Raw genomic sequence first — 26,997 nt, 5'->3', positions numbered from 1 at the left:
TCTTTATACACCACTGACAACATAGTTATGGATGTCATATTGCATTTCTGTTAATAGATACTTAAATTTTTTACACATTGCACCTTTAAGAATGAGTCTCACTGTTGCTATGTAAGAACAAGAGTGTGTCCACACAATTGGAATTTTACGCCAGTTGCGTGAAAAAACGCTTTGGTGGACACACGGCCTAATAGGCTATAGCCTAAAAGTCACGCGTAGAAGACGGTTACTCAAAAACCAAAACAAATATTAGTTTAAAACCACAACTTGTTTAATTTTACGTAAAGACAATGGATATATAATTACTAATTAAATAAATGTCAACAAGCCTAAACGCATTGATTAGAATTGGCATTGACTAAAGATTTTTCTATTCGACTAGTAGTCATTCATTTAAGCAATTAGTCGACTAATCTCACGTTAATATTAATTTCTGCTTAAATACTGAGTGCATGGAGGCATATAGCCTATTCTGCACTCATGCAAGCGCATGCATAAATATTGCCGCAAAGCACCGGTGTTTGGGCGAATTCTGACCCCCGCCAAATTATTACCCCCCTACCCTAGTATGGTAGGTTTAGGATTATTTGTGGGGGAGGGGTTAGGATTAGGGGTGGGGTTAGGATTAGGCAATCAGATACTGATTTCAACGAGGGGGGTAATAATTTGGCAGGGAGTCGAAATTCGGCACAACAGAACAACACGGGAGTGGGAGGGAATAGGAGTCATTCTTCTCGGATTGGGACGGGATTGGATGTTTTTTCGTGGGATTGGGACGGGACAGGATTTTTTTGTGGGAGTGGAACGGGAGAGGTTTGAAAATCCACTCCCGTGTCACCATCTACCTCTTATCAAATTAAACTGAACAGAGAACAATGCCAGATGCTCTACCCTCCGGTGCGGACCTGCATCATTAGACCGGCAGGGGGAGTCAGATAAACTGGATCAGCTCCGAACACAACTACAGAAACAAACAGAAGCACAGCACACACACACAAACACAGCTGCTGATACTACCCGCGCAGGCAGCAGCAGCTCATTCATTGTCAAAGATGTTTGAGGGATTTATATCTACATATTAGATAAACTAAGCTTGCATATAATAGTATTGAACGTAACGTTAAATGTTTTTATGTTTTTTTTGCGCGTATGCATTTACGTGTTCCCTCTGGCTGGCTGCTAACAGCTAATCGACCGGGGACAGGGAGCTCCTCCTTCGGTCAGATTTTTACCCGAACCCGAGGATCCAGAGGCCTTCGAGCCGGATAACAGCAATAGAGGATAAGGTACATGCTCTCAAAGATTAGTATGCTGAAGCCATAACAGTGGCTAAAAAGCATGATAAAAGTAAAACAATACCAAGGTGGAACATAGAGGGAGGCGTGTGAAAAAGTAAACGTGTCAACATCCCCTTTCTCCTGTCCTATCTCCATTCTCTTGTATTGTCAATTATACTCTATTAATTCTGGTATAAACTGTTTAGCGGCGTATTTGTGTAAATGCATTTGTTTTATTTAAGCAACTGTTAATAGCGTTATATAGTCCGAGGGTGTTGTGGTGGTTAAAGAACGTTAAATTCGAAAAGTTGCAAGTTCAAGTCCCACAAGAGGGAGATAATAAAAGTAACTGCTAAATGATCGCTGGCTTACCTGACTTTGCCAGTAATAATCTTCATGGATGCATTAGATTTGGTGGGCTGATGAATGCTAGGATATCTTGTTTTTGTATGTGTAGAATGTCAGACTCAGACAGCGATGAGGACCAGGACCGGCCCTTCCACTTGACAGGGTTTCTGTTTGGCAACATCAATGAGAATGGACAGCTGGAAGGTGACAGTGTGCTGGATACAGTAAGAAACTAAATCCCTGCTATTGAGTGTCTCTTGATGTCGGCATGAGTTGGAAATTCACCTTCCCATTTTTTTCACCTTTCTATTTTCTGAATGCATGTTATTGATCTTATTGAGATTTATACATGCATATATTTCACATGTTTTAGTTTTTTTGTGTGTAATTTATAATAAAAAAAATTAGAATTTAGTCTTCTGGTGAAATGACAGACTTCTCCCTGGTGATGTATGCCAGACTTCTTCAATCATTCTGCCTCCATCTAATCAACAACGAATGAATAGAACCAAGTTCCCTAATTTCTTCTCTTCAGTAATCCGTATCACTCACGATGCATGTCACAATATGGAAGAAAAGATCTGTAGATACTTCCATTACATAGCAACTTTAAGGTCTTTTTGCTGTTGCAAGTCATTGTCAGTGTGAATGCCCTTAGTGGAGTGAGGCTAAAAAGGAATGATGACCTTCATATTGTATATACAGGTCCTTCTCAAAAAATTAGCATATTGTGATAAAGTTCATTATTTTCCATAATGTAATAAAAAAAATTAAACTTTCATATATTTTAGGTTCATTGCACACCAACTGAAATATTTCAGGTCTTTTATTGTTTTAATACTGATGATTTTGGCATACAGCTCATGAAAACCCAAAATTCCTGTCTCAAAAAATTAGCATATTTCATCCGACCAATAAAAGAAGTGTTTTTAATACAAAAAAAGTCAACCTTCAAATAATTATGTTCAGTTACGCACTCAATAGTCAATACTTGGTCGGGAATCCTTTTGCATAAATGACTGCTTCAATGCGGCTTGGCATGGAGGCAATCAGCCTGTGGCACTGCTGAGGTGTTATGGAGGCCCAGGATGCTTCGACAGCGGCCTTAAGCTCATCCAGAGTGTTGGGTCTTGCGTCTCTCAACTTTCTCTTCACAATATCGCACAGATTCTCTATGGGGTTCAGGTCAGGAGAGTTGGCAGGCCAATTGAGCACAGTAATACCATGGTCAGTAAACCATTTACCAGTGGTTTTGGCACTGTGAGCAGGTACCAGGTCCTGCTGAAAAATGAAATCTTCATCTCCATAAAGCTTTTCAGCAGATGGAAGCATGAAGTGCTCCAAAATCTCCTGATAGCTAGCTGCATTGACCCTGCCCTTGATAAAACACATACCCCTTTTCCACCAAAAAAGAACTGGTTCGGAACTGGTGCTGGTTCAAAGTTAGTTCGGAGTTGGTTCAACTTGCGAACCTTCTCAGAACCGGTTTGTTTTCCCACTGACTAGAGCGCCCAGCGAACGACGTCGTTACGTCACTGTGTACGTCGCCATACAGAAACGCTAGCAAGTACATTATTTTGGGATTATCTCTAACTTGTGTACCATGAAGGCTTTAAAAACAATTGAAATAAGTAAGTCTTTTAATCTTTTCCTTTGATATGTAATAATTTCTGATTAGTTATGTACCTCTGTCTTGTGTCTTTTTTTTCTTTCCGTTTATTTGTTCTATATTTTGACTGTTTTCTTCTTTGCTTACATAATGTTTTCAATAAAAAAATAAAATTTAAAAAAAGCTAGAAACGCTTGCGCCAACTTCAAGCATAATAATTACAATGTGGACTACATCGTGTTTCTGCAAATGTTTCTCCTGGCTTTGCGGTCATAAAATATGTTTAGGACACATCTAAACCCGCCTCCAGCCCCGCTGTAAGCATGACACGGTGGTAAAAGAACGGTTCTCTGGTTCTAGTCCAGCAAAGAGTTGGTGCCGCTTTGGAACCAGTTTTCCTGGCCGAGAACCGGTTCTTTGGCTGTCGAAACACAAAGAACCGGTTCGCGAGTAGGCACCGGCTCCGAAGGGGTAACAGTGGACCAACACCAGCAGCTGACATGGCACCCCAGACCATCACTGACTGTGGGTACTTGACACTGGACTTCAGGCATTTTGGCATTTTCTTCTCCCCAGTCTTCCTCCAGACTCTGGCACCTTGATTTCCGGATGACATGCATAATTTGCTTTCATCCGAAAAAAGTACTTTGGACCACTGAGCAACAGTCCAGTGCTGCTTCTCTGTAGCCCAGGTCAGGCGCTTCTGCCACTGTTTCTGGTTCAAAAGTGGCTTGACCTGGGGAATGCGGCACCTGTAGCCCATTTCCTGCACACGCCTGTGCACGGTGGCTCTGGATGTTTCTACTCCAGACTCAGTCCACTGCTTCCGCAGGTCCCCCAAGGTCTGGAATCGGTCCTTCTCCACAATCTTACTCCGGGTCCGGTCACCTCTTCTCGTTGTGCAGCGTTTTTTGCCACACTTTTTCCTTACCACAGACTTCCCACTGAGGTGCCTTGATACAGCACTCTGGGAACAGCCTATTTGTTCAGAAATTTCTTTCTGTGTCTTACCCTCTTGCTTGAGGGTGTCAGTGATGGCCTTCTGGACAGCAGTCAGGTCGGCAGTCTTACCCATGATTGCGGTTTTGAGTAATGAAACAGGCTGGGAGTTTTTAAAAGCCTCAGGAATCTTTTGCAGGTGTTTAGAGTTAATTAGTTGATTCAGATGATAAGGTTAATAGCTCGTTTAGAGACCCTTTTCATGATATGCTAATTTTTTGAGACAGGAATTTTGGGTTTTCATGAGCTGTATGCCAAAATCATCAGTATTAAAACAATAAAAGACCTGAAATATTTCAGTTGGTGTGCAATGAATCTAAAATATATGAAAGTTTAATTTTTATCATTACATTATGGAAAATAATGAACTTTATCACAATATGCTAATTTTTTGAGAAGGACCTGTATGCCTGTCAATTGTCTCTTTCTCTTCATCAGGAGTCAAAGAAGCACCTGGCTGGTCTGGGCTCTCTGGGTTTGGGTTCGCTCATTACAGAGATCACAGCCAGCGAGGAGGAAACCGCTGAGCAAGAGCAAGATCAGAGCAACACTGATGCAGAGGGTCTGTTTCTGTCTAATAGAAAAATGTCACTCCAAGCAGTCGAATATGTGCAATTGTACATTTAGAGGAGAAATGTGACAAAATAACCTAACTTTGTGCAATATTTGTGTTTGTTGATCTAGGGTGGGTAAGGAGCACAGACGATGCAGTTGATTACTCGGATATCAGTGAAGTTGCAGAAGATGAAACCCGCAAATACAGACAAGCCATGGGCAACCTGCAGCCATCACGGAAAATGGGTATACACAGACACAACTGGTGCAGAAAACACTGACTTATATCCACAAATGTATTACTGACGTGTGTATTTTGGTGTGCAGATGAAGAGGATGATTACGATGCTGATTGTGAGGATGTTGATGCCAAACTCATGCCTCCTCCCCCTCCCCCTAGTCTGTCAATCCCTACCAAGAAAGAAGACACACCCACTCAGAACAGCAGTGGTAAATGAGACCGTGTGATTGATAGATGAATCAGTCAATTTTGTGTGGATGGTCTTATTTTTTTATCAGCTCTTTTTGGTTCTTGCCTTTTTCACTCTTTTTTTCTTTGTAGTGACTGATGAGGCTGATGGTATCATCCTACCTTCCATTATCGCTCCATCATCTGTGGGTGACAAAGTTGATTTCAGCAGTTCGTCAGACAGTGAGAGTGAGAGCGATCGACCTTCTCAGGGTTCAGGGACAGGAGGACAGGCAGGATGTCTCACCCTCCCTCTTGCAGGCATTATGCAGAAAGATGCTGCTAAAGCCCTGCCTGGAGTCACAGAGCTCTTCCCTGAGTTCAGACCCGGAAAGGTGACTGTAGCACACAATGACCTGGTTTTACAGACAGGGGCTTAGATTAAGCCAAGATTAGGCCTTAGTTCAATTGGGACATTTAAGTAGCTTTTATAAACATGCCTTAGAAAATAACATTACTGATGCGCATCCTGAAACAAAACAATGGTTTCGTTTAAGCAAACAGAACAAAACAAAACAAGAAGTTTCTTTCATTTAAAACAGCTCAAACATGCTTTTAAGTCTGGGACTAGGCTTAAGACTTGTCTGTGAAACTGGGGGAATATCTCTTAGAAATAATTCACAAAATTTGATTACACACTTCATTAGATTGCTAACTCATTTGCACTAATAGTAGTTTGCCGTTTCATATTGTGTTAATTTTTGATCTACCAGGTGTTGCGTTTCTTGCGGTTGTTTGGTCCTGGTAAGAACATGCCATCTGTGTGGCGAAGTGCTCGCAGGAAACGGAAACGAAAGCAGAGAGAGCCACAGTCAGACACTGCTACAGGTGACAACGAATCGCAACCACCTGAGCCAGGGGCTAAGAAAAAATCAGGATGGGACTATGAGTATGCACCACCTCCACCACCGGAGCAGTGTTTGTCTGATGATGAGGTAACCAGACATTTCATGTCCACTTTGGCGCTTCAGAAAAAAGGACCCATATTATGATGGGATCAAGAAGAAAACACTCTTTGTCTTTGTGTCTGGCTCTTTGTAGATCACCATGATGGCTCCGGTGGAGTCCAAGTTCCTGCAAGTGTCTGGTGAAGGTGATAAGGTGTCTGAGGTGAGGCCAAAGGTGGCAGAGTGGCGTTATGGTCCAGCACAGCTTTGGTATGACATGCTTGGCGTCCCGGAGGATGGAAGCGGCTTTCATTATGGATTTAAACTCAGAGATGACCAACAGCAAGACTGTACTGATGCAGCGGAAAAAACTGCTAATCCATCAGCTTCTGAACCAGGCAGTGAGCAGGAACCACCCCAAGAAGCACAAGCTGAGGTCAGTGTAGTTATTGGTAAATAAAGCTAAAACTATTAGTTTGAAATGGAGCTCAAATAAAATGTAAATATTAGATAACATTTTTTAACCTAAATAAAAATGAGAAATGTTGCTTTTGCAGGTAACTCAAAAATAAATTAAACTACTAATACATGAAAGCTATATACTATAGCTATAGAACAAACTAATTAATGATAAATACTATAATAGTATATAAAGAAGTAAATATAAAAATAACACTGGTTGCTGCCATTTGCAACTTGAATGCGCATTCAGTCTCATACGCTTAAAAACACCTGATAAGCAGTCCATTATGCTTGATGTTGCAAACTGGTATTTGTAATCCTATTATTTATTTATTTAATCATAAATAGAGTGGTTGTAACAAATAGTTTTACCGTTTACTGCACTTTGTTAAAGCTATTTAAATGTAGCGGTCTTGCACATTTATAGAAAATACCTCACTTCTATGTTGCAAAAAAGGGGAATAGAAACATTTGGTAAATCAGGGGTTGTTTTTCATTCAAAATAAAATGACACATGCAGTATGAATAGTCATTAGTAATAGTTACAGACAGCTCAATTTCTAATATCTGTACTTTCATTTGTGTGTGTTAGCAGGGGAATGAGGTGTCTCCGATGCAGGATGAGTTGTTTTTAATGGTGACCCAGCTCCAGTGGGAGGAAGACATCATCTGGAATGGAGAGGATGTGAAACACAAGGGCACTAAGACTCAGCGTGCCAGTCTGGCCGGGTGGCTTCCTACTAGCATGACCCGTAACGCCAATGCTTATAATGCTCAGCAGGGTGAGAGAACACAGCCATAATGCAACAAATAAACAGAGAAGGTCACACATGCACATTCACAACACTGACAGTGCATCACATCAAAAACACATATTTTTATGTCCTGATGGATTATTTGTCTGTGGAATGAATGTTTTCCAGGTCTAAGTCGCAGTAATTCGCAGTTGGTGCCCCCGACCCCTCCTCCTTTGGTCAAAACTCCATCCATAACAGGTTCCAAAAGAGACAAACATAATCATGATCATCAAGGTACTGTCCTGAGTTTGATGAAGCATATCTACTCTTTAGGGCTTAGAATAGAAGAAACTGATTTTTTTATCTTCTTGCAGTTGCTCATGAGGATGACATCCCTTGGTTCTCCATATTCCCGATTGATAATGAGGATCTTGTGTATGGACGTTGGGAAGACCACATAATCTGGGATGACCAGAGCATGGACTGCCTCCCTTCTCCTCCCATTCTCACCCTCAACCCCAATGATGAAAACATCATACTCGGTATTGTTTAACATTTTATACTTAATTTTAACCATTGAGAAAGTTCACTTATTCTCTTAGTCATTAATAGTTATTATTTTAATCAAATATGCTTAACAACAATTACTTTGTGCCAGTGATCTGTCTTTACAAAAGTGTTTCTGAACCTTTTTAACTCCATAGTCTCCTATTGTTTACAACAATATTCAAAGGCCCCATGACTTTTCCTTTTTTCATGATGTAGTGAAATAGAATTGAGGATAAAAATATGTAATAATATCTCACAATTTCTACCTGATAAAATATTTTAGAGCTTTGCATAACTAGAATAATCTATATCCATTATAAAAATAATCATGTGTTAATTTACATAACTTCTCAAGGTCTAGAAATAACAAATATGCACATTCAGGTTTTCCAAGACCTTAGGAACCCTTAACCTTCAAAGAAAAAAAAATGTTAACAAGGTGAATTAAAATAAGAAATATATTAATTTTTAGTTTATCGTAATGCTTGTTTTGTCTAAATTTCATCTTGGGCCCCCTTATTGGGCCCTGGTCCCCTGGTTGAGAACCATTTCTTTACTAAATTATTAACAAGTGTAGATGGAACCTTGACCTTGATCTATATTTACAGAGATCCCAGATGAAAAAGAGGAGAGAGCCTCTCATTCTCCTTCCAAAGAAAACAAAAAAGAGACAGCACTGAAAAAAAGTCGCATTCTGCTGGGAAAGACGGGCGTCATCAAAGATGAACCTCAACAGGTGAGACGAAGAAAAACAAAATGTGGAGTGAGGAAAAGAAGGCTGGGATTTAAAAAGTAGATGATGTGTGTGATGTGTAACACTTTGTTTTACTCTGATCTAGAATATGTCCCAACCGGAGGTTAAAGATCCCTGGAATCTGTCGAACGATGAGTTCTACTACCCTAAACAGCAGGGGCTCAGGGGCAGCTTTGGAGGAAACATCATCCAGGTGGGGGATTAGGAATATGAATAGGGATTCAGAGTCAAATCTGAATAATCTGGACTCTGTGAGCCAGCAGCCCTTTGTATTCTCTGAGCATGTGCACAGGCTTACTGTAAAATGACCATCTAAAAACAGTCTGTTATTTAGTGCCATTGTTCAAAACACTAGAACAGAATAATACAATGATTGAGTTTAATCATTCGATTGACTTCCTGGTTTTGTTTTGCCAGTTCTCTTTATTTAGTTCTTCTGTGAACGTTTCTTTCTTCAGCACTCCATTCCTGCTGTTGAGTTGAGGCAGCCATTCTTCCCAACTCACATGGGACCCATGAAACTACGGCAGTTTCATCGACCCTCCCTGAAGAAGTACTCATTTGGAGCACTGTCCCAGCCCGGACCGCACCCAACCCAGTCTCTCCTCAAACACATCAAGAAGAAGGCTAAGGTACACTGACACAGCCTGAGAATTAATTTGTGTGTTTGTGAATGTGACAGTGAGTGTGTGTGTAATGTACATTGACATTGTAAAGTTTATACTTGTCCTTCATTTGTCCTTTCATATTTTAAAATCTCTCTCAGATGCGAGAGCAGGAGCGTCAAGCATCAGGCGGAGGGGACATGTTCTTTATGCGCACAGCTCAAGATCTAACGGGCAAAGATGGAGACCTGATTTTGGCTGAATATAGTGAGGAGTATCCTCCTCTTCTCATGCAAGTTGGCATGGCGACCAAGATCAAGAACTACTACAAAAGAGTAAGTCACATCTTCACACAGGCCACAATACTTAGGACATAAATGTGATCTTAATGTAGTGATCCTAATCAAGTCTGAGATCTGAGTCTCAATAATGTGAGGTCTTGTTTTGGATCTGGGTCTCCAAGTCTGGTCACTGCTGATGATGGCATTGTCAATGTTTATATCTGTAGAAACCAGGTAAAGACCCAGGAGCACCTGACTGTAAATACGGAGAGACAGTTTACTGTCACACTTCTCCATTCCTGGGATCATTGCATCCTGGACAGCTACTGCAGGTAACATCATGGACACCACTTACACAATCCTGTCACCCTCTGCCACCTTCTTCAAGTTCATGTTTTTTAGTTTTTTTTTATCACATTGTACAATCCCTTAAATTGTCATTCTTCTGAATTATGTTGCTCTTTTGTTTGTGTGCGTGTGTGTGTCACAGGCCTTTGAAAATAACTTGTTCAGAGCTCCCATCTATCTACATAAGATGCCTGAGACTGATTTCCTGATTATCCGGACAAGGCAGGGCTACTTCATCCGAGAGCTTGTGGACATATTTGTTGTGGGTCAGGAGTGCCCTCTCTATGAGGTGCCAGGGCCTAACTCTAAACGAGCTAACACACACATTCGAGATTTCCTACAGGTAGCACCAGCACCCATCTCTCCCTTCCCATTTTATTCTGGTTGAATGTTAACAAGTGATTAGAAGTGATGTATGGATGAGTAAAGTTTTGAATATCTAATGGCTGATTACATAGGACAGTACTAATATGAGCAGACTACTTGGTGTATTTAACATCTTCACTTTCATGGAGTGTATTTAAATAGTTTCTCTCTCTGTAGGTGTTCATCTATCGTCTGTTCTGGAAGAGTAAAGATCGCCCTCGCCGTATACGTATGGAGGACATAAAGAAAGCTTTTCCCTCTCACTCTGAAAGCAGCATCCGCAAACGCCTCAAACTCTGTGCTGACTTCAAACGCACAGGTGCACTTACTCTCATGCCCACGTTCATCTTAAATTAAATTCTAAAATCAACCTTTAGCACAAGTTTACCTTCTGTCATTTTCATTAAGAAATGTTTGAAATGCACAGGGAATAGAAAACAGGAGGAACTCAGAGAAAGAAAAATTTTTTTCAGTCACTGTGTGTGTGTTTTGTCAGACAGGAGAATTGACAGATGCAGCAAGTACTTTTCCTGGTACTGGGAAGGTAGGACAGGAACAGAAAGCTAAGGAAATACACCAGATCACATAATTCTGCCTCGTTTTACACATACTGCGCCCATGTTAATTGGTTACGCAGGGCCGTTTCTAGCCATTTTGACGCTCTAGGTGAAATCCTTATTGGTGCCCCCCAGTCAAATCTTAAAAAGCAACATTAGTATTTCTGGTATTCATTTCAGGACTACTTGTATTAACTTCCCCTTTAAATAACGCGGCACTATGCCCTCTGTATGACACTGCTCACATTAAGCACTATTAGAACGAATTAATTGATTCAGCATTTCGACACAATCCGTAAAGATTCAACAAAGCGGTTTAATAAAGGATGTATCAATGTTGTGAATTGGCACATTGTATTATACCATGGCCGTTAAAGTTTTATATGGGACAATTACAAAATACATTGAGCCTTTAACAATGCATTGGCGCAGAAACGCACACCTTTTGCAGGTGCAAGGAAGAGATGAATGCTTTATAGAGTCCAAATATAACTGCAGACTTAATTCATCATGAAATGTGCAGTTTATTTTGCCTCTAAAATACACACTAAGCAATATAACGTTATCTACCCATTTCACAGCGTGTTTTTTTTTACTACCACAAATACTTTTTTCTGTACCTGTTTTTTTAATTGGTCTTTGAATTTCGTGTTATTGTGTGGTTAAAAAAAATCATTACCTTGCCAAAGCATTGACCGAGCTCTCTGATCTAATGGTGTTGTTGAGCGCTCCAAATGCAATCTTTACATTCAACAGTCAGACAGTAATTGACAGGTCTCTGATCCAAAAGCATATAGGAATCTTCAGATTGACAGTACTCTAGCCAAATAGTGTTGGGAGAACCAGTGGGGGGTGGCAATCATATTTCAGGGTGGCTGTGACACCCTTTACAAACACCCATGCTAAAGTGCGCTCATTGGCGCCCTTCTAGCTGATGACGCCTAGTTTGCCTATGTCTAAAAACCGCCCTGGTTACAGCATTCTACAAAAAAGACGTCTGCAAGATTCACAGGGATCTTGCAGATAACAGGCATCCAAACATAGAAAAATTTTATGCCAGGGCTCGACAATAAGGACTGCCCGATTGCCCGGGCCAGTGTAAGCGTAGCTTGGGACAGTTGTCGCTTGCCTGATCGGGTCAGTGCTGTATCATGAAAGATTATCTTTTTCACGCGTTTCAAGCCTTGCCAATTTAAGTATTCAAGCCCAGAAGATGCGAAAGAGAACTCAATTCAGTAGAGTGAGAAGTTTTGTGTGTGCACACATCCAAAGCGCACACCCTTCTCAGACAGCTTATGAACGCTGAATTGAGCTCTTTCACGTCTTGCGAACATATTAACACAAAATTACATTAAAAAATACCAGTCTCTGCAAGTATCTTGGTAAACATAGTCTGTTATATCTTAAGTGAACATAAACAGTTGAGAATTAAAACGCATGTGTAACACTATATTGGATCCCTGCAGCTCTTAAAGTGACACCAGCCTAATAAACTTGCTGCTGTCTTTGTTTTAATGTTAATCAAACAACGAAGGAAAAAAATCACTCATTGCTCTTGACTAAATAAGTTTTTTAACTTTAAATAAGGACTAATCTATATTTAATTTATTCAGTGAAGTATGCAGTGCTATTTTTCATTTCATTATTCATTTTGTCTACCTGAAAATTACTGTTTGACTTGCCTGAAAAACATGAAAAGAAGCCTTTATTTTATTTGTATGTTTGTTCTGTTGTATTTGGGCTATTGCTCGTAATTTGATTATTTGTTCTTATTTTATTATTTAACAATATTTTAAATTTATATGAGTTAGGCTAGTAGTTTTTGGTGTCACAACCTTTTTTTATTAAGGTTATGGGTCAAAAACAATGAAGACAATAACTAATACTTTTTTATTTATTATTTTTGTGGTGGGGTGAAAATTTTGGCAGGGCGAGCAAAAATTCGAACCAAAAAAAGCGTTGAGCCCTGTATGCTCTGAATCTGTATAAATCCATGATTTTAGCACAGTTTGGGTTACATTTTGTAAAATGTAAATGTGGAGTAAATCAGATCTCAAGACAAGCAAGTTTGTATTCATTTCAATTGTTTTCATTCAGTAACCCAGATGTCAATGTATTTTCTTTTAAAGTTGCAGGTCTGTTATACAGCAGAAATGCTGTCAGAATAAAAGCACCATGCGAGTCATAAGTTCTTGCGTAGCAGATATAGTTTGTGTTTTGTACTGAAGCTCTTTCATACCTACTATATCAGGTATGGATTCTAACTGGTGGGTGCTGAAACCTGATTTCCGGCTTCCAACCGAAGAGGAGATCAGAGCAATGGTTTCCCCAGAGCAGTGTTGTTCATACTACAGTATGCTGGTGGCGGAGCAGAGACTAAAGGTTAACACATGCACGCTTCCTATCCCGATGTGCACAATTTTCTTACAGAACCACACCAGCTAATGTACACTTCTGTCTACCAGGATGCTGGTTATGGTGAAAAGTCTTTTTTTGCACCTGAGGAAGAGAATGAGGAGGAATTCCAGATGAAGATTGATGATGAGGTCAGAGGTTTAATGAGTACATTTGAATATCGTATTTATGCTGGATGGTGTTTGTCTTTTTCATGGTTTGATTATATTAATGTGGTGGTATGGTTAGGTACGCACTGCGCCATGGAACACAACTCGGGCGTTCATCGCAGCCATGAAGGGGAAGTGTCTCCTGGAGGTCACAGGGGTTGCTGACCCCACCGGCTGTGGAGAAGGTTTTTCATACGTTAAAGTCCCTAACAAACCTACACAGCAGAAGGTACATGCTTTCTGACCATTTAGCACAGCTCCTGGCATTTAAGAATGTTTCAGATGCATGAGAATGTCCACACACCCTCATTATCAAACACTGTTTCCTGTTTTTGCTCAGGATGATCGAGAGCCCCAGCCAGTGAAAAAGACTGTGACAGGGACTGATGCGGATCTGAGACGCTTGTCGCTCAAAAATGCCAAACAGTTGCTCCGCAAGTTTGGAGTTCCTGAGGAAGAGGTGACACTGAACTAATCAACTAATCAAAGATTCAGTCTCTGAATGACCCCAGATTTAGCTAATCACTAAATAGTTATCAGAGAATGCTGTGTGTGATTTATTTATTTATTTATTTTTTCCTCAATGTTATTTAATCTCCCTAATGATAATGTTTATTGGTGGTAATTTTGTAGTCTCTTGCCTTTATATTCCCTAATATGTGTGTTTATTAGGGATGCACCGATACCACTTTTTAAGGGTCGAGTACGAGTACCGATATTTTTTTCCTGGTACTCGCCGATACCGATACCGATGCCTGTTGTACTGGGGGGATTCTCGTTTTATGTGGCAATTTTCTAAGAACAACACAATGAGACTAATGAACAAATCAGCATCTTTATTTTCAACAACTTAAATAAACCTAAAAAAAAAAATAATTCTTATTGTGCTTATCACAAATTTTCAAAGCCCAAATTTCACAGTGTCCAATAACCTCCAAAGGGCAAAACCAAGGACATAATGAATGTAATTTTTACCTGCCTGTCACAAAGTTGTCAAAGTGCTAAAGAAATCACAGACAACAAGACAATCAAATTTGTCATAAGGTGCCAAATAAATCACAGAACAAATGTTTAACATAACACTGAGTAACAATGTAATCACAGCCGAAAGTGTAAAGTGAAATATTAGAGTGTACTATTAAATCTAGCAACACTATAACTGCAGGAAGAGTGTTCATAAGAATTAAGAAATATTAGCTAAGGATATACGTGAGGTATCGGTCTTTGGTATCGGGGTATTTTTACGAGTACGAGTACAAGTACATGAGCTTGGTATCGGGCCCGATACCGATACTGGTATCGGTATCGGTGCATCCCTAGTGTTTATGTATGTGTGTATTTAGATAAAGAAACTTTCCCGTTGGGAGGTGATCGATGTTGTGAGGACCATGTCTACTGAACAGGCTCGTTCAGGGGAGGGGCCTATGAGTAAATTTGCTCGTGGGTCTCGATTCTCTGTAGCGGAACATCAGGAACGTTACAAAGAGGAATGCCAGAGGATCTTTGACCTGCAGAACAAGTGAGAACCTAAAAGTAGCAGGGCTCTTCTGCAGTTCATTCTGCAATATCTCACACTAAAAATGTTTTCCAGTAGAGGGATGCAAACTTATCACCTTTTGGCAAAATTCGCTGTTTTGAATCCAAAATAGGTCATTTGAATGATTTGTGTAGATACGCTGAGTTTTTAAAATGGTTGGCATAATTGTGTGTGGAACAAAAGGAAGAGTTTCTATTTTCGCTTTTGTAGACAAAACACAGGCATCAATGGCCAATCAGAGGTGTTTACTGTAGGTAAGTCAGTATCCACTCTGAATTAGTTTTTGTTTAATGCAACTGCGTTCTACAAACTCGCAAATCCTCTCATTATAGCACCAAAGCTTAGACACAGTGTAAATAAGAGATTCCTTGTGCAGTGTGTAGACAGATTCATTGATTATAACGTGAGTTTTCGCTCACAGTCAGGACTCAGTCAGTCGTGATAGAGGGAGCACTCTTTGCTCGCTTTCAGTATATAATCCATTAAAAATTTGAAGAAATGTTTTGTTTGTCATGGTTCCAAGAGGACCAACGTCCATGTATACTGCAAAGTTTCAGGAGTGACAAACACATTTAATTATGCCAGTGAAACACTAAATTGTTCTGCGAGTCACTCCTAAAATTGCTATGATTGACATTAATTAACGAAGATGGGATAAAGCTCTGACAAGCTGATGTTAAATTAAGCACTTAAAGCCAGGTTAAAGTTGGTTTTGGGGAGGGTGGGTTTCATCTTTGTCACCTTTTTCACCCCTTATGAGTTTGCATCTCTGGCCATAGCACTGTTAATGCTCGCCCTAACAAGGTTGTGACAGAATAGAAACACTTCTGATTAATATTACAATATTCATGTGCATGTAAACTGTTAATGTGTGTTTTTTTTTGTTTTTTTTTAGAGTATTGGAGTCCACAGAGGTGTTATCGACGGACACAGACAGCAGCTCAGCAGAGGACAGTGATTTTGAGGAGATGGGGAAGAACATAGAAAACATGTTGCAGAATAAGAAGACCAGCTCTCAGCTGAGCAGAGAGAGAGAAGAACAGGAGAGAAAAGAACTGCAGCGGATGCTGATGGGAGAGGACAGCGAGAGAGAGAGGGGCCGCAAGGAACGACGCAAAGGCTGTACGTGTATGAAATTGAGATTGTCTATGCTAGGGCTGGGTATTGACAAACATTTCAGAATTTGATTTGATTCACAAACATTCAATATTGATTTATTGGGGTATGTATCAGGTACAGTACATAAGGGGTAAAAAATCTGGAACAACAGTTTGTACATTACTATAATATTAAAGGTTAAATCACATTTAAATTACACATAAGGACGTTATTATAATAATATCATTATAAAAATAGCTTTTTAATGACTTTTAATTATGTTTCTATCAGAAATACAATACATATTGAAGAACAGGTTAAGTAAAAAAAAAAAGATTTGCCAAAATGCTATTCTAGTGTTAATTCTTCTCGCTAGCTATCAAGTTTATGAACTTTTGAGGTAAATATAACATGCATGGCATTTTGTTTATTTATGTCTTTGCGAGGTTGAAATACTGATTGAGTGATTACATGATACCATTTCATTAAGTGCTAGAAACTGCTGGACAATAAGTCTTTCAGTATTCCTTCTGATGTTCATTCATGTTTATTTCATGCTGTAACTAGTAAAGTGGAAGAGATTATCAGTTCACGATGCTCCGCGCTGCTCCTTCGCTTGCACTGAGGCGCTACAGCGATCTGTCACAGCACATTAAAGAGCACCAAAACGTAATTTCATAAATTGCTAGAATTTGAAAGCTAAGACTTAATTTCTTTTCATATCAAAACTTACAAAGCACAAACCTTATAGCGTTTTTTTTTTCTTCTTTTTGGAGGCATGCTACTAAGTTGTTTGTTCATCAACTGAAAACACCATATAAGTTTAATTCTTTGGATTTAAGAATCGATATCAGTTCATCAAAACGACTATTAATTAAAATCAATATTTTTAACCCAGCCCTCGTCTATATCCAGGTCTTTGTCTTTCTCTGTATCTAATAACTCATCTGTTTGTGCATTTTAGCGAGCGCCCTCTCCACCAGCTCTCACAAAGATGATGACGCTTCCTCCGTCACTAGCCTGAACTCTTCAGCAACAGGGAGAAGACTGAAAATTTATCGCACATTCCGTGACGAGGATGGCAAAGAGTATGTGCGTTGTGAGACTGTACGCAAACCGGCTGTTATCGACGCCTATTTGCGTATACGCACAACAAAGGATGATGACTTCATGTAAGTATCTGTTTGTGTACTTAGTAGGGTTGTCGTGATACCAAAAGTTCAGTAGTCAGTACTAGTACACAGAAAAAATTAATATAGTATTGAACACACACTTTTATTTAAAACGTTGAAAATAAATAACAAATGTAAAATTCTTTATTATTATCATTAATAAAAATGCCTGTGTGTGTTCTTCATGTGTCTGCAGTCGCAAGTTTGCATTGTTCGATGAACAGCATAGGGAGGAGATGAGAAAGGAACGGCGACGAATTCAGGAGCAGCTGCGGCGCCTTAAACGAAACCAGGAGAAAGACAAATTTAAAGGTCCACCTGAGAAAAAGGCCAAAAAGGCCAAAGAACGACCAGACCTGAAGGTACAGAATTAGAAATATACTCCTACTCACCACTGATCGTGTGCTGAAAGTGTTTTTCTGTGAATGAAATGAGCACATATATTTGTCTGCATAGACTTGATTTTTTTGGTAATGTTTTTGGTCTTGTCTACAGCTGAAATGTGGTGCTTGTGGGGCAATTGGACACATGAGAACCAATAAGTTTTGCCCGTTGTACTACCAAACCAATGCCCCACCTTCTAATCCAGTGGCCATGACAGAGGAGCAGGAAGAGGAGCTTGAGAAGACTGTCATCCACAATGACAATGAAGAACTTATTAAAGTAGAAGGAACCAAGATTGTTCTTGGAAAGCAGCTCATTGAGAGGTAATGCAGACATGGTAGTTGCATAACATGTATGTGAACTTTTTTGTTTTAAATCAACGACGAACCTTTTCAAGAGGTTAAAATTCATAAAGTATAAGAGAAAGTGTAAAACATTTAATTGCTTGCCATTTAAATTCCATATTAAGGTTCTATTAACCACCTTTTACCTTCACTTTTAAAATGGGCCTGTGGTCAGAGTTGTTATTGTTAACTAAAACCATTGAAAATTATTTTTGTTAATTTAAATAAAGCTGAAGTAAAATATAAATTAGATGACAAGCACAAACTTAGGGGAAATTAGAAACTAAACATTAACTAAAACATGAATTACTGAAATAGTATGTAGAGCTGGGTGATTTTCCCCCCCTAAAAAAAACCTGCGATTTTTTTATTTAAAAAAAACTCGATATTCGATTCGATCCCCTCCCCCTTCCATTTAAAACAAAATAACTGCGAACTGTAAATATATTTTTTATATATATTTATATATATATACTGTAAATATATTTTATAATTGGAGTAAAAAAATCTCGATTTTTCTACCAACCTCGATTTTTAAATCAAATCGATTTTTTCCCAGCTCTAATAGTATGTAAATAATGCTAATATAACACTAGTAGTGTGACTTGTCTAGGAATTAATATGCTGTATGCATAATCACATTAAAAATGTTTACCAAATACTCTTCAAAATAATTCTAGATAATGTAATTTCTGGCAAGTCAACTTCCCAAAAGTATTGTCAGCTACTTGCATCATTTGTATGCTCAGCTGTGTTAGTATTTGTATTATGATACATGATTAATATGTTTATAGTGCTGATGAAGTGCGGAGGAAATCTCTGGTTCTGAAGTTCCCTAAGCAGCAGCTTCCTCCTAAAAAGAAGAGACGTGTGGGGACAACAGTACACTGTGACTACCTCAATGTAAGAGTATGTTTTAAGTTTATTTAAGTTTGTTTGTGGTGTGGTTGTTTACAGATTCCTGTAATCCGCACATGGCAGCATCTCAGTGTGTCCTCATCATCATTCGTTATACTATCTCTCTGTCTTTTTCTCAGCGTCCTCATAAGTCCATCCATCGCAGAAGGACAGACCCCATGGTCACACTCTCTTCAGTACTGGAGAGCATCATTAATGACATAAGGGACGTTCCTAATGTAAGACGCATTCACCTATGTTATATACTAGACATAAACACATTTTCTGACACACAGATTGAATATGTTGTTTGTCTCTCAGACATACCCCTTTCACACTCCTGTGAATGGCAAAGTAGTTAAGGATTATTACAAGATCATCACGCGACCGATGGACCTGCAGACGTTACGTGAAAATGTTCGCAAGCGCTTGTACCCTTCACGAGAAGAGTTCAGAGAGAGCGTCGAGCTCATCTACAAAAATAGCGCTACGTACAATGGTACTTTCACATGCGCATATAGGAACTTAAGGTATTTACTCAGACTAGACGTACACATGATCTATTTTTATGTATTAATATATGTATTTTTCAGGTGCAAAGCATCCTTTAACCCTTGTTGGTCAAGCGATGCTGAGTCTGTGTGATGAGAAACTGAAAGAGGTAGATATAAATATTTCACTCGGACTCAAAAACACTTGCAGAGAGATAGAGGAGTAATTATTGTGGCTCTCTTTGCAGAAAGAAGAGCGTTTGGTTCGTTTGGAAAAAGCCATTAATCCTCTTCTGGACGATGATGATCAGGTCGCTTTCTCCTTCATACTCGACAACATTGTCACACAGAAGATGATGGCTGTTCCTGATGTGAGTTACCATTTACTGTTCTAACCTAATATGTTTTATATTTATAGTTGTATTTAAGGACTTTACATCTATTTTAATTTTTTTTTAAATATCTGTACATTGTTAGTAACTGCAAGTCAAGTTCCTTTTAAAGGCAATATTAACCTATTTGGATTTTTTTCTATTTATTTCTTTATTGGATTTTCCTACATTGAATAACAAGTGCATAGATAATAAACCCACAAGTTTAAAGTTAGCAATTTTATTACCCCAATTACCAAAACCAATAAACAAAACTGAAGCTGTAAAATAAAAGGTGATGCGATCTGGGAAAACCCATCACATGGTGAAATTTTACCTATTACAGGTTTTGATACCATATTAAAGCTGGTTAGGTTTGAAGCTCATTTTCAGGAACGGGATTTTGAACGGAATAAATACCTTTATTCTATATGTTATGTGGTTTATTTTGACTGGTGAACTGTCTCTTGAAGTGTTAAGAGAAATGAGAGCTGTGGGCAAATTTTTTTTTTTTTTTTTTGCGCACCTCCGCCGTACGTGTTCTTAAAGAGAAAGACAGAGTCTTTTCAGCTTGCCACTATAAATCGCTATTTTTCTGCACTAAACTAGTGAATTTTGCCAATATATATTCAGAGATGATAGACAAGATGTTATAGAATAATAATTTAATTAAAAACCCAATTATCTTATTTTTAGACCTCTGGTTTTCCCAGATCGCGTCACAAATACCTGAAAATAAAATAAAATAAAATAAAATAAAAGTTTAAATGTCTATAGTGTCAGCCAGTGCATTATGGGACTCCATACCTTATCAAAGAGCCAATGAGAGAGAATCAACTTTTTTTTTTAGCTTAGAGTAAACCCCTCTTTAATCCACCTATCAAAGTTAGGGCTATTTTGATTTTTACATTAAATTATGAAAGTATTTTGACATTAAAAGAACTTGCTCAGCAGCTTTAACACTGAAACAGTCGTATTTGATGGTTCCAAATAGGATGTTCAGTTAGCAGAAATTAAGTGAATTGCTCTTTCTTAATCAGTTAATGTCTCTTTTTCTCTCTGTAGTCCTGGCCCTTCCATCATCCTGTTAACAAGAAATTTGTTCCTGATTATTATAAAGTCATCATCAACCCCATGGATCTCGAAAGTCTCCGTAAGGTCAGGAAGATCTGTGTTTGTGGACAAAAGAAACTTCAGTAGGATTGTGGTTTATTTCAGAATCTCTGAACTGTGTGTGTGTGTGTGTCTGTATGTAGAACATCTCCAAACACAAGTATCAGAACCGGGAGGTGTTTCTTTTTGATGTTGGTCTCATTCACACAAACAGTGTTAAGTACAATGGTGAGAAACAAATTAATATTTTTAGTCATGAAACAATGCTGTTTCATCTTGAATCAAAACATGATTTCACATTTGTATGCATTCTTTTATTTAATTGTTTTGGTTCTCAGGTGCTGATAGTCCTTATACCAAAACAGCTCTGGAAATTGTGAATGTCTGCAAGCAGACTTTAGCAGAGGTACTTCTGTGTGAGAATGAAGGAGTTCTTTGCTGTTTCGTGTGCTCTGTTTGACTTTGTGTTTAAGATGTTTAATGTGTATCTGTTAGTATGACGAACACCTGACTCAACTGGAGAAGGACATCTCTACTGCTAAAGAAGCTGCTCTGGACGCTGCAGACCTTGAGAGCTTAGACCCGTTGACTCCTGGACCGTACACACCACAGGTACATGCACACATCACACTTGAGGGCATGATCTCGGGTGTCTCAAGTGCTCTGTGTGCAAGTGTATTTGATAGCAGGTGAAATGAAGCATGTCATCTTAAGAGATTCTGCCAGAAACAGAACAGAAGGCATGTATTCTCTCTCTCTCTCTCTCCTTCTCTCTCTCTCTCTCTCCTTCTCTCTCTCTCTCTCTCTTTCTCTCTCTCGTTCATAGTCCAAACATTCTGTACTGCACAGCTGTTTGATTCACATTTCCTCTCTGTTCTTGTCTTTTCCTCCTCCCTTACAACTTGTTTGTCTTTCTGTGTCCGGGGCTTTTTCTTTTTATATTTCTTTTTATATATTTAAATCTTTCTTTCCTTCTTTCTTTCTTTCTTTCTTTCTTTCTTTCTTTCTTTCTTTCTTTCTTTCTTTCTTTCTTTCTTTCTTTCTTTCTTTCTTTCTTTCTTTCTTTCTTTCTTTCTTTCTTTCTTTCTTTCTTTCTTTCTTTCTTTCTTTCTTTCTTTCTTTCAGCCTGATGTGTGTGAGAACAGTGTGTCTGTGAGTTTGCAGGGAGATTCTAGTCTGTTAGCCGAGGCTACGCTAATCCCTCCCATCGCTGAGAAAAGAGGGGGGCAGGTATTCCTCTCTCCCTCTCTGCATCCATCCATTCCTCTGTCCATCCATCTCTTCGTCCATTTTATTGGCTAGCTTGCTTTACCCTTTGAATATATCCTTCCACCCCCTCATCCATCCATTTTGTGGTCACCCACCCCTTTACTCTGATGGTTTCTGTTTGCTGCTTGATTTGCTTTCTTATCTTCAGCTAAGTATGTTTAGGATGGATTTTAGAACTGGTCGTTAGTGAGCTAAAACCCAATTTTATTTTATTTTTTTAATTTATTTATATAAATGAGAATCTTACCAACCAAGAACTGAACTGAAATCCTGCTTGCAGTGGTAAATCTGTAGCATGTTCTCCAGAGTATCAGGTTTTAATGTACAAAAAATGTAAAGCCTAAAAAAAAAAACTTTATTCCATGGATCTATCTCTCCATCTGTCCATCCTCTGCTGCATGCATTTTCTGATTGGTCCTCTCCTTCTGTGTGCCTCTACACTGTCCTTAAGTACATTGTTGTGTTACGTTCCTTAGGGTCGTCACTTCAGAGGCAGAATGGGCGAGGAGGAGTCTGATGTGGACATAGAAGGATTTGAGGAAGATGATGATGGCAAACCTAAAACACCTGCTCCGGTAATAAACCTGTGCACAAAACCCTTCAAACCAGAGGTCTTCACAGGGGATTCTCAGTCCCTTTTTTACCCCTTACCGTTTGATTTAATTCAATAATTATTGTGAACAAAATAAAAATGCATTAAAATATGCACATTATAGGTAACAGTTTTCAATAAGGTCTCTCGTTTGTTAACATTAGTTAATGCATGAACTTAACTGTGAGCAATATATTTTTACAGCATTTATTAGTCTTTGTTAATGTTAGTTAATAAAAAAAATGTTCATGTTGGTTCACAGTGCATTAATGTTGACAGATACAGCTTTGGGTCTTACTGTTCTAGTAAATGTTGAGATTAACATTTAATTAAGATTAATAAGTGCTGTAGATGTATTGTACATTGTTAGTTTATGTTAACTAATGTAACTAATGTTAACAAATGAAACCTAATTGTAAAGTGTTGCTTAACTTAACTTAAATCAAAGCAAAGCAAATGCAATGATTTAACAGATTTTTCAGTGTCAGAGATTTGAATGTTGTTTGTACTTTCAGGCTGATGAGGGAGATATGGATGATGAGGACGAGGATGATGATGAAGATGATCTCCTCATGCGGCCACAGAGGCGTATGCATGGAGATGAAGAATATGAGGATGATGAAGGCTCCAGGCGGCCAGCACAGGCCAGTGTACTTTACCAGGATCTGTTGATGTCAGATGCAGAAGACGATGCCAGTGAGGAGGAAGGCGATAATCCATTCAGCTGTAAGTGTGTGTGTTTATGCGTGTGTGTGTGTCTGTGTGTGAATTTTGCTGTGTATGTAACATTGATTTCTCTCTGCTCTAAATTTAAAGCTATCCAACTGTCAGAGAGTGGCAGTGACAGTGATGCTGAATTAGGGCATCAGGAGAGCACCCGGATTGGAATAGAGCAGGACGAGAGTATGATGTCTTATGAGGGGGAGGGGCATGATGGGGTAACGCAAATGGAGGACAGCAATGTCAGGTCAGAATACATGTACAAACATATTCTTGTTTAAGTAAAGCTGATGATTTTCCATCTAAAAACATGATTTTGTACCAGTATCATACATATGCTACTGTTCTTCAATAGCTGCAGGATGCTAGAATCCTTATTATTTGGTAGCACAGTAACCAAGTTAATAGTAATAATGTTTGTCTTGTACTTCAGTGGGTGTTGTAATTGATTGATTTATTTATTATATATCATTTTTGAATCTTATATTGTCTCTTAGAAAGTTTAAAATGTGCTTCCTAATTCCTAGTTCGGTCATTCTTACACACATTCAACAAAGGATAATTTATGTTTGTCACGGGGTTTCCGTGGGGCAATAAAAAGCATTAAAAGTCTTTAAATGGATTTTGCAAAAATTAAGGCCTTAAATAGCATTAAAAAGCATTACATTTTAATCCTTCAGGCATTCAAAATTTAAATATAGTTTTGAAGAAAATGTTATACTATCAATTTATTTGAATATAGCTTCATAATTAAATTTTTTTTTATTTGCTGTCGCAAAATATGTACCTTAGTGTGATAAACATGCGGAACCGTTTTGGTAATTGTTTTCGGCCGGAGCAAAATTGCTGTGATGCGGAGGTGACAGGCATTTTGTACTGCGGTGGACAGGAATAAAACTAGACCAGAAAAATGGGAAAGTGCTGATTCCATTAGAAGTGGATATTAAATGCAATTAACGCAGCATCCGTTAAATTTTTGTCATCCTTTGGCAAGCCTTACATTGTGATCCTGCGTGTGAACTTTGTGTTTTTGACATAACCTTGTGTTTATTTGACAGTTTAAGAGCAATAAGACGTGAAAGAAAGCTTAGTATAATACTCACGGGACGCACCGTCTGACATCCAGCTTTCTGTGCGCGTGCTTTGGATGTTTAGACTGATATGGCTTTAAAACGCATGCAGATAATAAACTTTAATGATCTCGTGACCACGATAGAGATGATAATCAAAACCAAACAGATGTTGTTTTCGTTTTAGGCAAAGTATAGGAGGCACAAGCTGTATAGGCTCCGCCCTCTTCTGGAAAGCGGGGTGGGGACCAACAGCTCATTTGCATTTAAAGAGAGCATGTTTTTCCTTCCTCTCAAAAAGGGCATTTCTATCATGTTATAATAAATTATCTGTAGTGTATTTTGAGCTGAAACTTCAGACACATTCTGGGGACACCTGAGACTTATATTATATCTTGTAAAAAGGGGCATAATAGCTGATGATAAGCTTTCGTGGCTCAATAGAGATGATAGCCCAAAATCTCTACCAGTTGACAAATTTCTACCGGTTTATCATGACTACCAGTATATAATCACCCACCCTTATTTCAACAAAAGTTCTCTTTTGCTAATTCTCTATTACACTGTGCCTCGTATAAAACAATCTGCAGTCTAATGCTCCGAACAAACATATAATCTTTCCACGTGATCCGAGACTATTAAAATAAACCATCCATTTTTTCCTGACGTTAGGATCCTTCTGAAGTCTGTAGAGATACACAAATTAGCTGTTTAAACTGGACATGTCAAAGCGAACATTCTTTTGCTTTTCCATTTGTCCTGTTGTCAAGACTCGAGTATGTGGAGAAGGTAAAAAATTGAGCAGGCACCTGTATACCGCATCCAGTTTAGACCACGTTAGTGAAACTTGATTTCTCATGTCATCACCCCTTTAAGGAGCTATTTTTACTGTATTTTTGTATTAATTAAATGCAATCTTGGTAAGGAGAAGAGACTTTTAAAAACATTAAATCTTACTGAACCCAAACTTTTGAAGGGTGGTGCCAGTAAGAAGGCCTGCGATTTGCCACAAATTACGGATATGATTCATTTCTGATTTGAAAGTCTACACTTATCTACCTTTAACCTATTCATATCATACAAAGTTAATCAATATGAAACAGAAGATAGCATCTCTCTACAGTATAACTTCTATAAAAACACTCTGAAAGGCAGCAGCAACCTGTGTTTGTCATTAACACACTTGCATTGTTTGAGAGTTGTCTGCGTGGCAGTTACTGATGGATCAGCCCACTTAACCTGCAACATCTACAGCATTTTCTTAGGATTTTTTGGACAAGTATCAGTATCAGTTTATCCCCATCCCTGGTTCTAATGGCTGTTTTAGAGATCAGATATTGCCATTGCTAATAAGGTTATGTGGCACTTTTATTTGAAAGGAATCACCTTCGTTTCCTACAGTCACCATATTGAGTTTTGTGTTCTCTCGTATTTTGTAACAAATGGCCTATATTCTAATAAATTTATGAATACACTCTTTCACACTTCCTGTGTTTTATAGTTATGGCAGCTACTATGACGGAGACAGTCAGATGCAAAGGCAGGTGTCCAGCCCCAGGACAGGAGACCAGGACGTAGAGGAGGTGTACGGGATAAGTGAAGAGGAAGAAGACGAGGAGGAGGAGGAGCAGCGGAGGCGAGGGCCTAGTGTTCTCACACAGGCACAGCTCAGTGATGAGGAGGAGGACAGTGAAGAATTCAGATCTGTTGGAGGAGACAGTGACATGGATTCTGACAACTAACACATGCTTCTTCCTCTTCTGTCATATGTGCTGTGTAACTGTTCTGGTGGTGATGATGGTGTTGCACATAACTGTATATTTCGTACTGTTCCAATGGTTGTGTTTACGTGTTATTTTTATATGGCTTATTGAGTTTGTTTAAGTGACTCAGACAATGTTTGTGATGAAGAATGTGAGAAATAAATTATGTATCTGAAATGTACACATTTTGAGTTTTGTCCATCCTAAACCTCAATTCACTTTGCCAAACTAGTCTTTTAACTACGATCCATCATTCCAAAATTAATTTTAAAACACTGAACTCAGACTTGGGCAGTTCATACAGTTGACATTTACATTTATTTTTTTATTATTTGGATATAAAAAGCCCCCCTAAAAAATCATCCTATTTTTATTACTTAACTGGAATTAAAGCATGCAGATTTGATCAGTAAACAAAATTATCTTGTCAGAAAAATTTAAAGATCTGTCCTGCAATTTGACTGTCATAGTGAAACGTGCAATGCAGAAATGCACTATATGGACAAAAGTATCGGGATACCTGACCATTATACAGGGTTCATTCAAGGTGCTTTGAAATTTAAGCCCTGCAAAAACACTTGAAAACAGCCATATTTACGAAGAGGTACTTGAAAAAAGCTTGACTTATTTAAATACAATATTTCTGAAATTTCATTTTTGGGATTTCTTTTTACAGTATCTGTACGAACCTTACACCAACAGGGACTGTAATGTAAACGCGTTCTAAATACATAGATGTTATTATGGAGCTATAACAGCTTCCACTTTTCTGGGAAGACTTTCAACATGATTTTGAAGTGTTTCTGGGG

General features: G+C 38.6%; 1 protein-coding gene across 7 annotated transcripts; it reads left to right on the top strand.

Annotated features, from left to right (window-relative positions):
- Positions 1-955: 955 nt before the first annotated feature.
- Positions 956-26,369, top strand: taf1 (TAF1 RNA polymerase II, TATA box binding protein (TBP)-associated factor). Of its 7 annotated transcripts, none has more exons than XM_077231146.1 (41): positions 956-1,286; positions 1,735-1,849; positions 4,672-4,795; positions 4,918-5,034; positions 5,116-5,238; positions 5,351-5,592; positions 5,971-6,192; positions 6,299-6,580; positions 7,199-7,388; positions 7,530-7,637; positions 7,718-7,885; positions 8,501-8,628; positions 8,732-8,839; positions 9,105-9,278; positions 9,413-9,586; positions 9,760-9,864; positions 10,023-10,223; positions 10,424-10,565; positions 10,743-10,790; positions 13,055-13,185; positions 13,269-13,349; positions 13,447-13,596; positions 13,708-13,827; positions 14,711-14,886; positions 15,800-16,026; positions 16,967-17,174; positions 17,371-17,536; positions 17,670-17,881; positions 18,697-18,805; positions 18,940-19,038; positions 19,121-19,298; positions 19,393-19,460; positions 19,539-19,661; positions 20,727-20,819; positions 20,918-21,002; positions 21,113-21,180; positions 21,270-21,386; positions 22,520-22,618; positions 23,151-23,361; positions 23,452-23,602; positions 25,927-26,369. In XM_077231146.1, exons 2-41 carry the CDS (start codon positions 1,736-1,738, stop codon positions 26,165-26,167), a joined length of 5,883 nt encoding a protein of 1,960 aa, XP_077087261.1. In that variant the 5' UTR covers positions 956-1,286; position 1,735; the 3' UTR covers positions 26,168-26,369. The 7 variants fall into 7 exon arrangements, with proteins under 7 accessions (XP_077087261.1, XP_077087259.1, XP_077087265.1 ...); XM_077231144.1 differs by having other exon boundaries at positions 18,697-18,811; XM_077231145.1 differs by having other exon boundaries at positions 964-1,286; positions 7,202-7,388; positions 18,697-18,811.
- Positions 26,370-26,997: the final 628 nt, after the last annotated feature.

The sequence above is a fragment of the Siphateles boraxobius genome, unplaced genomic scaffold (genome assembly GCF_051911475.1).
Source record: "Siphateles boraxobius isolate OS27281-9 unplaced genomic scaffold, OSU_SipBor_1 16, whole genome shotgun sequence".
NCBI classification, from domain to species: domain Eukaryota; kingdom Metazoa; phylum Chordata; class Actinopteri; order Cypriniformes; family Leuciscidae; genus Siphateles; species Siphateles boraxobius.
This window is presented reverse-complemented; position numbering and strand designations above follow the sequence as displayed.

Bases quoted from the DNA above. Each gene is read 5' to 3' on its own strand.
- taf1 (XM_077231144.1), top strand. From the start codon at position 1,736: ATGTCAGACTCAGACAGCGATGAGGACCAGGACCGGCCCTTCCACTTG. The intron at 5,035-5,115 runs GTATACACAGAC...TTTGGTGTGCAG, and splicing joins GCAGCCATCACGGAAAATGG to ATGAAGAGGATGATTACGAT. The intron at 10,566-10,742 runs GTGCACTTACTC...GTGTTTTGTCAG, and splicing joins TGCTGACTTCAAACGCACAG to ACAGGAGAATTGACAGATGC.